We start from the raw sequence: 9,588 nt of genomic DNA on the forward strand, positions 1-9,588 counted from the left end.
CTACACTGACGGCAGACTCATCCGGCCTAGGGTCACGGCCCACTATGCAGGGCTGACTGTAATAGTCTCCCCTTCCAGAGCTGGCTAGGGGCCAAGAACCCTCTCTCCTCATCTTGGACCAGGACTGCCTGTGGAGAGGCTTCCATCTCGCCTCCCAGTCTGACAGCCTCTGGTAAAGGAGGCCAGCCCTATTTTCTCCTTCCTTGCCTCCCTGCAGCGAGCCCAGTGCCTCACCCCCAGCTCCAGAGTGTCCATTCTGGATCTTCCCCTTCTGTGACAGACTCACAAAGCTCTTGATGCGAATGGTTTTATTTTGCCACTTAAACTATGGTTTCCTTGTGCTGGCCTGAAGGGGCAGGGGTGTGGGACAAGCTGCTGGACCACGGGTTACGATAGTAGTAGGAGGGTCGGTAGCAGGAGTGATGAGATGCTGAGTCTGAGTGCCTGTCCTTGACTCCCAGGGGAGTATCATGCAGCCCAGGTATAGTGTTAAACTGAGAAGGGCTGAGGCAGGAACGGTCACTGTTTCTCCTCAATCTGGTGAGGAATGGGTCCCATATAACAGCTCAGTGGAAGCCTCCGGGCCTGTTCTGACTCGAGCAGGCCAGTGGCAGCAGTGGGGCTGTCTGCCTCAGCTCTCTTCCTTCTTCGCTTCCCCAGACCCTTTGGCGAAAGTCCCTATGAATCCTGGGGAAGATAGAGCTGTTCCCAGCCCTTTCCCCGGATCAGTGTCTGATCTGATGAAGGTAGCCTGGGGGACCTGGCTTCCTCCAGTTCCGGCGGATCCTGGCATTGGTCCTCCTGGAGTTCAGATACTGCCTGCTGGAAGCCATCTCCGTGGCACTGCTCTGTGGGTCGGCCGGTGGAGCGCGGGGCTCTGTGATTCTGCAGGGAACAAGTGTGTTTTAAGCCAACATCAATAGGAAGGACAGTACAGGGACTGAAGAGATTTTGGTCATGGTGAACTATTAAAACACATTGTTCAGGGGGACTTCCCTGGTGGTCCAGTGGCTAAGACTCCACACTCCCAATGTAGGGGGTCTGGGTTCGATCCCTGGTCGGGGAACTAGATCCCACATGCCGCAACTAAAGGTCCCGCATGCCACAACTAAAAGATCCCACATGCTGCAACTAAGACCTGACGTAGCCAAATAAATAAATATTAAAAAACAAAACAAACATTGTTCAGGGCCAAATGAGACCAGGGCTCTGGTCTCATCTCTGGCCAAAGAGCTGCATGACAAGGCAAAGCTTTCAGACTGCTCTTCTGTAAAGAGAGTGGGGCTAGATCAGAGGGTGAGACACTCAGCATTTCTCCGTCTTCCTCATCCTGTACTCATGGCAGACATCATTAATCTGTCCTGATACAAGACCAGAGGGCAAGTATCCATCTCAAGATGATTTCAGTAGGGATTACTAATCAATTGGAACTAATACGAGCAATGAAGCTGATTTGCTGCCCCTGGACCTGATGATCTCAGAAGGCCTGCTCGGATCTGATATTCTGACTGTGGGCCCAGCGTGTAACCCATAGTGATTGGTTAGGCCATGTGGTTCAACTTGATCTCTTGGGGCTTGCTGTTCCTGAGCTGGCAGTGACCTAATAAGCAAAGAGGTGGAGGACTAGGGAAAATTTAAGGTAAAGTTTCTCAACCGTTTTTAACCCTTGATGTCTCTACAGTACTCTCTTATGCTATTTTCTTAGTAATCCCACAGCCAAGGTTTTCACCAGGCTTACTTTTGAATGTTACCTGTTCAGCAATAGGTAAACAGGATTGTTTTTTCTTCCAGACCATAGTCCCTCGCACCTGGTGGAGAATCACTGCGAAATGAGGTGGCACTGAGAGGACCCAGGCACCCGTTCCCATGGGAGTAGGGTTAGGGTCATAGATGATTCCAGTAGTAAGAGCAACCTCTAAGTGTCAACCACATGGTAAGTAAGCGCTGTGTAGACCTCACAACAACCCCAGTGGTAGGTACTTAGAGGTGAGGCCAGGTGAGCAGCTCCAGGCCCCAGAGCCAGGAAAGGGTACAGTGGGCGTGTTAGTGCTCTCCTCCCTGCGGCCCTCCAGCCCCAGGGGCCTACCTGAGCCGGCTGCAGTGGTGTAGCGAGGGGCCCAGGGGCTTCTGCCGAGGGGGCCTCTTCCTGCGCAGCCTCTTCAAGGCCTCCGCCACATGGTGGTCCCCTGCACACTCCCAGACAACCTGCGCTCGTTCCTCGGCCAGCTGGTCCCCGCTGCGGTGAAACAGGCCCTGGATCTGCAGCAGCTCAGCGTCCTGGAAGATGTTGGCCGAGGCCTGCTTGCGGCCCCGGGCTTCTGTCGGGGCCTGCCCAGGGGGCGGCTCGCTCACCACAGAGGCGGGGGTACCCATCCTGGGTGCTGAGGAAGGAACAGGGAGGGAGGTCAGCAGCTCAGCAGGCCCTTCCCAAGCCCTGGGGTCCTGACTAACGCAAGGGCTTCTGGTGTTTCTATTCTCCAGGAGCCGAAGTGGAGGAAGTCTTGACTTAAAATCACTCTAATTTCCCAGAGCACCTTGGGGAAATAATAATGATGATGACAGTCAAACTATACTATAAAGTGCTTATGTGCCTGACGTATGTATTAACTTAAGGGTCACAGAAAGTGAGGATTGTTTATCTCCACTTTACAGATGAAGAAGCGCACCCCAGATGTTAAATGACTTTCTTGCAGGCACAAAGCCATGTGTAAGTGCAGAGCCAGAAGTAGAACCCAAGTCTGTCTGGCTGTGGAGTCCACGCAGACCCCAGGTCCTAGTGATAACGCCCGTAGCAGCGGCAGCTGAAACGTGTTAAGCACTTATGTATCACGCTTCACTGTAAGAGCTGTATTCACATAACATCGTTGAAATGTGAACACAACAGCCCTATGAGGAAGGTACTTTTTAACCTCCTCATGTCACAGATGAGGAAACTGAAGAACAATCCAGAATACTCTGATGCTGAGACCTAAGCTTCGTGGCACAGAAGTAGGAGAGGGGCTGTGGACCTGGGCTCCCCGGGTGGGAATCCGGCTTCTGGCCGCCTGCACCACTTACTGGCTGGGTGACCCTCCACACCTCATCTGCTTCCTGTGGAACTTAGCCATACTAGTACCTACTTCGTAGAGCTCCTGTGAGGACTGAGTGAAGACATATAAAGCATTAAGACCACTCATTTGCTTTTCCATCTACAACATTGAGAAGGGTCATCCCATTTTCTATTTTCAAGACCCTGGGGATGAACCTAGTCCATATAATTTAGTAAACACAGTATGAAATAGACCAATCATATCTAACCACAGTCCAGAGGACCACAGAGGCAAAGGTAGGGGCAGAAGAAGGGGTTACAGAGTTAGAATATCCTATCAGGGCAGAGGCAGAAATCGATACTAAGTTCAATAAAAGTTAGGCTCTGGTCAATACCCCTGCCTCCTCACATGCAAGAAATGAAAATCGAATTACCTCAGTTCTAGATAGTTGTTTTTGAATGATAAAGGGATAAGAGGCTCACCCACCTTATCCTTATCTTCACTACAGCCTGAAAAAGCTATGGCATTGGAAAATAGACTGGAGACCAGGAGACCAAGGACTTTGGCATTACACAGAATTGAGTTTGAATCCCAGCTCTGCCACCTTCCTGGCTGTGACCTTAGGCAAGTTACTCAACCTCTCTGAGCCTGTTTGCTTAACTGTAAAATGGGGCTAATAATCAATTCTCAGGATTACTGTGAGGATTAAATGGGTCTAGTGTGGTATCAGGTCCCCAATGGGAGCTAAATAAATGCAAATGCCCCTCTTCTTGGCCTCCTTGACTTTTTTACTTGGGTCAGGGGTGTAATGTAGACCCTCCTTTTCCTCTGAGCAGCCTGGCCTGAGCCAGCTGAAGGCCTGCCTGTGCTCCCTTCACCCTTCACAGTCCTGGGCCTAACAAGGAAGGCCTGGTTGCTAAGTCAGACCTCATTCCACAGCCAGCTATAGAGATACCTATCAAACAGCAACTGGCTTACAAAGGGGGAAATCAAATTTAAAATATATTTAAATTAAAAATGTACGTGCTCACTGTAAAAAGTGCAAAAGAACAGAATCAGGGACTTCCCTGGTGGCGCAGTGGCTAAGCTTGCCAATGCAAAGGACACGTGTTCAAGCCCTGGTCTGGGAAGATCCCACATGCCGCGGAGCAACTAAACCTGTGAGCCACAACTACTGAAGCCCACGTGCCTAGAGCCTGTGTTGCACAACAAGAGAAGCCACCGCAATGAGAAGCCCGCGCACCGCAACGAAGAGCAGCCCCGGCTCTCTGCAACTAGAGAAAGCCCACGTGCAGCAACAAAGACCCAGCACAGCCAAAAAATAAATAAATAAAATAAATTTATTAAAAAAAAAAAATCATATAAATAAGAGCATCAGCAGTTTCCTATCCATCTTCAGCCCACCTGCCGAAGTAACCCTCACTCTCACCTGCTTTTTTTTTTTTTTTTTTTTTGCTGTACGCGGGCCTCTCACTGCTGCGGCCTCTCCCGTTGCGGAGCACAGGCTCCGGACGCGCAGGCTCAGCGGCCATGGCTCACGGGCCCAGCCGCTCTGCGGCATGTGGGATCCTCCCGGACCGGGGCACGAACCCGTGTCCCCTGCATCGGCAGGCGGACTCTCAACCACTGCGCCACCAGGGAAGCCCTCACCTGCTTTTTATGCTCTTGAGAATTTGAGTCATCTCTCCTTCTCATTCAGACTCCTCAGATATGACTGTCCCCCTCCTTGCCCTGGCCATCCCTCCTCCTCATCCCAGTAGCCATCCTCCTTCCAGTAATTTCCACACTCACCCTGTTCCAGTTTCTAGGCCTTCTATCATAAGAATCCCACTCTCTTGAAAAGATTTAATAACTAAAATAAACCTTCAGAAGGCTGTCAGATAAATTAACTTCATAAAAATTGTGCTTTTTGGGGGACTTCCCTGGTGGTCCAGCGGTTAAGACTCTGCGCTTCCACTGCAGGGGCCGCGGGTTCGATCCCTGGTCAGGGAACTAAGATCTCGCATGCTGTGTGGCGTGGCCAAAAAAAAAAAGTTAAAAAAAAATGTACTTGTTATCTGGAAAATGGGAATTTTAAAATCCGCCTCGGCCACAGCAGTGAGAGGCCCGCGTACTGCAAAAAAAAAAAAATCTGCCTCTCCATAGGCACAGTTATGAGAATCCAGTTAAGACCTAATATGCGTGGTAATTAAACCCCCAGTGCTGGATGATATCAATATACTGTGACCAGACAACAACAGTCACCAAGTGACACTTTCAGGCTGATAAAGAGAAATTAAAGCTAACTATGGGGTGTTTATTCCGAATCAGCGACATGCGTGATATCATTTCATCCTCAAAACAGTTCTTAGGAATCAGGCACTGTTATCCTCATTGCCATTCAAAGGGGACTAAAGAGTAGCTGAAATACATATCTTTGGATCAGCGGAGGCCAGAACCTCATTTTAATGACTGCAGCCCGAGCTTTTAAACCACCAAGTTGCCCTCACAGCCAGGCAGCTCAAAGCACAGTTCTTCCCATCATTTCTGTGAGGACTGTTTCACTATTCTAATCTAATTCACAAAGGGGGTAAACTTGCCAGTGGAAAGGGAAGAACAGTGAATGTCCCACATACCAGGCAGGAGTGGGGTTGTGGAATTTATTTTAATCTTCACTAGCACCAGAGCTCTTTACCAGGTGACAGGCTGCCCCAGCCTTGAAGCCATGAACTTGTGGCACTCTGAAGAGGAAGATCCCCAGCCTCCACAAAAGAAATCTGGAACTGCAACCCGGCCCAGTGCACAGAGCACTGGCTTATGAGTCAGAGGACTAGGTTCGAGCCCTAGTTCTGCCACTCACGGGCTGAAAGGCCTCAGGCACTTCACATGGCCTCTGTGGGCCTGTTTCCCTCTTACATCTGAAAGGACAGATTGATGCTTGTGGTCTCCAAGGATGTGTGCTGGTGTTGAGTCAATGATTCCATGACAAGGCTAGGTCCGTAGGGAAGCAGAGATGGGTTTGCTTGTCTGCCAGGGCCCAGGAGCAACATGTGTGGACAGGTCTGGCTCATTAAGTGCCAGGGAACTTCCCCACCAGTAGCTTCCCTTTTCTGCCCTCCTCAGTCTTCCCTGGAGGCCAGACCCTGCTGTGCTGCTGTGGGCTGTGGGGTTAGGGTCTGGTAGAAGACAGAGAACTCACTGCTCTAAAGCATTCTAGTGACCTAGGCTCGCTATGGCCAAGCCTGGAGCAGACGAGCAGACTGATCTTGGTGGTGGGAGAAGGGGTGACAGTTCTTTTCTTAGACTCAGGCAATCTCACCCTCCCTTCAGAGAGAATGGCAATGGGATCAAGTAGCAGCGGCTGCCTCAGGGAGGATGTGGCTCGGAGCCTGACCTCCCAGATGGTCCAGCCACCTCTGCCAGGGCTGCAAGGCCCTGCAAGGCCCTGCAAGGCCCTGCCTCCTGCCTCTAGCCTCCAGCGGCCAGTTATAGAGTTACAGTGAGTTACAAACACACCAACAAAGAACCATCTGGGAGAGTCTGAGCCTTCAGCCTCAACCACAGCCTCCATGAATCTCGAGAGGCCTTGGCACCTCCAGATTTTGAGGCCCCTCACTCCTGGCTCTGCCTCCCACTCTGGGATTCAGACAGCAGAGTGAGGCTGGGAATAAACATCAGTGGATTTCACGTAGGACTATCTGGTAAACTTTGAGAAAACTGAATCAGAACACTTTTATTATCAGAAAAAAATTTCCTGTCTTATTCAATGTGTTACTTTCCCACGAATTTCCTGGACAAGACCTGAATCCAGGGAAGTCCGTGTGTACTTGAACAATGGCAGTTTTTTAAACTGGGAAGTGAAACCACGGATCTATTAAAAGATTATAAATGGATCTTTCATTTCAGAGCTGACATAAAAAATAGGTATGGGTCTGTGAGCAAATGTGTAAAGACTAATTGTGAAATACTTCAATTTGATCCAAACTAGCTTAGAAACGAACTCCCAAAGTAAATATCAAATGTTGAAAATGAAGTTCAACTTGTTTTGAAACAGGCAATAAATGAACTGCAGGGCTCTTACAAAGAAATATATTTAAAAGGTGACTCGCCATGCACTGAATTTGCAGTACATAAATATGGTGCCCAACTGAATGTTCTTTGTAACGTATGAAGCTCAGTTCAGACAGCCATTCTCTCTGTAGTCTCAGGGAGGTACAGGCAACTATGACAGGCACAACACACTTGTATGACCTGGGCAGCAACTGGGCCCTCGCTCTCCCCCTTAGATAATGCTGGTGATGGTAATAATCTGTAATCAGAGGCCAAGGGCCTCTTTAGAAAAAGAACTGGAGGCTCTGGCCCAAGGCCCAAATCAACACCTGTGGTCTTGGCCTGCTTCCCTGCACCGACATGCCACTGGACAGCAGCCAAAATCAGTGGCTCTTTCAAGCAGGAGGCTCAGTCCAAATGGCCTTGTGGGCCTAGCTCAACCAGGAGAGAACTGGACACAGGCTGGTCTCCAATTCTGTGTCCCAGGAGGTAAAGAAAGGAAATGGACCCTTCCCCCAGATCAAGTCTCAGATATGACCTGGAAGTAAACTCCTGCTAGATCTAGGAATAACTCTTTTCAAGAGTTCAAGAACCCTGAATTCTGGCTCTGCCTCTGATAACTGGGTACCTTGGCAGGCCTCGGTTTTCCCCTGCCTCAATTTGCACATCATCAAAATGGTGAGAATAAATAACCCTTAGGGGATAGGGAGATAAAATATGCCAAAGCATCTATGCCAGTACATTACATCGTGAATGAATGATGCAAAGGAGAGAGGCTGTTTAACCACCAGGGACTATAGAATCATTGCCATTTTCATCCTCACTACTGTCATGAAACTCCCTCAAAAGGGACCTTCACTCTTGGGAGAAGAGAGTAAAGGGAGATGGATTCATCTGTGGACTTTTAAATCATCGCTGCCACTGAGGCATCTTGCTCCCTGTCAAGTGCAGAACAGCACTTTCTGAGGAGTAATATCTTTAATCCTCACAACACCCCTATGAGGAGGCACTATTATTGTTACACCCATTTTACAGATGAGAAAGCTGTGCCCACAAAGGTTAAGTAACTTCCCAAAGTCACACAGGTGGTAGGTGACGAGGCTGGGATCGTGGGCACGCTCTCAACCACTGCTATTTTTGTTCCTGCCGGATGGCTGACGAGGTCTTCTGGGGGAAGAAGGACCCAGGAGGCTCTGAAACGGCCTATCTGCTTCTGCGGGTTTTGGAAGGCGCAGGGATCTAAAGTCAGGTCTCCCAAGCCAGCCTCTGTGCCCTCGACACTCCACCGCCCCGCGGGGAGTTAGAGCGATTACTCACCACGCTGAAGGGCAGAGCCGACAGACCTCAAATCGGGATGGGGTCAGCTAAGATGCACCCACCCCAACCCCTTGCACGGCTTTCGAAAGGGCGGGCTTCCTGCCTCGACGGTGCTTACAGGGACCGGACGGCGCTCATCAACAGGACAAGACCTTGGGAGGGGGTATCCCGGTCGAGGTCACACGGCGATATCCCCAGCACGGGTCCGCCCCCGGGCTCAGACGTGGCCGCTTCGCACAACGACGGGCTCTAAGTGGGCCTGGGAATTCGGGTCCCGGCGACAACCCTGCTCTGACGGCCCGCCCACTCGCTTCCACCGCAGCTCAAGCCAGGCTGCCGAACCTACGTACCTGGCCGCCTGAGGCGGGCCACCTCGGTCACAGCCGCCGTTCCCCAGAGAAAGCGCTCCCTGGCTCGGGAACAGCCAATCCTTTGCCGAGCTTTGGTGTGAGCGCCCCGCGAGCCTTCCAAAATCGAACGCGGAGACTCCGTGAGCCAATCGGCGGCGGCAGAGGGGTGAGGGGCGTGTCCCGCCTAGCCCCCTTCTCTCCCAAGGCCTCGAAATCCGAGTGCGAAGAAGCCCCAGGTCCAATCAGCGGCGGAGCAGCAGAGAGGGGCGTGTCCTCCCGGGCCCTTTCCCTCCGCCCCAGGCGGCCCTCGCTCAGCGCGCGGAGGTGCCCCCTTCATTGACGTCAGTCCTCAGGAAGAGCGCGGTTTTGCTGGCTCGGGAGCGGGGGCGGGGCCGCATTCCTGCCCCGGGGTGCGGCGACGGCTGGCTGTGCTGGTTACACGTGACGGATGCCCCCCTCCCCTGGGCCCGAGGCCTTTGCGCGCGGCGCCGAGTTCCTTGCAGCATGTGGCCCTCTGCAAATAAATAGACTTGCAGCTCCTTAAACTCAACTCCCAGACCACTTGTCTTATGGCTGCAGCTTTGCGGGAGAGGAAGGGACAGTCAGTGCGGTGGTAAGACCTTTGGTTTCAAAGCCAGAATGTCTTGGGTTCGAATCTTGAATCAGCTGTGCAATCTCGGGCCAACCTCCTAATGAGACACTATTAAAAAGGTTTCATTCATTCCTTCGACAATGGTCCATTAGGGACTCACCCTGTCCGAGTTCCTTGACCAGCAGCGAACTGGAGACACCTTTAATAAGCCTTGCCCTGGGGGAATTTACAGCTTAGTAAGGGAGGCAGACATTTAAAAACTTAAAACATT

General features: G+C 51.3%; 1 protein-coding gene across 5 annotated transcripts; it reads right to left on the bottom strand.

The window, feature by feature from the left end:
* Positions 1-291: 291 nt before the first annotated feature.
* AVPI1 (arginine vasopressin induced 1) lies at positions 292-8,995 on the bottom strand. Of its 5 annotated transcripts, none has more exons than XM_027112221.1 (3): positions 8,726-8,995; positions 2,087-2,534; positions 292-885 (listed from the first exon to the last, which is right to left on the bottom strand). In XM_027112221.1, the coding sequence occupies exons 2-3, from the start codon at positions 2,371-2,373 to the stop codon at positions 726-728; spliced, it is 447 nt and encodes a 148-aa protein (XP_026968022.1). In that variant the 5' UTR covers positions 2,374-2,534; positions 8,726-8,995; the 3' UTR covers positions 292-725. The 5 variants fall into 5 exon arrangements, with proteins under 5 accessions (XP_026968022.1, XP_026968021.1, XP_026968024.1 ...); XM_027112220.1 differs by having other exon boundaries at positions 2,087-2,374; positions 8,726-8,994; XM_027112223.1 differs by lacking the exon at positions 8,726-8,995 and adding an exon at positions 8,528-8,719 and having other exon boundaries at positions 2,087-2,374.
* Positions 8,996-9,588: the final 593 nt, after the last annotated feature.

This window comes from Aethalodelphis obliquidens, unplaced genomic scaffold (assembly GCF_003676395.1).
Source record: "Aethalodelphis obliquidens isolate GAN/ISIS:26980383/991018 unplaced genomic scaffold, ASM367639v1 scaffold11, whole genome shotgun sequence".
Taxonomy (NCBI): domain Eukaryota; kingdom Metazoa; phylum Chordata; class Mammalia; order Artiodactyla; family Delphinidae; genus Aethalodelphis; species Aethalodelphis obliquidens.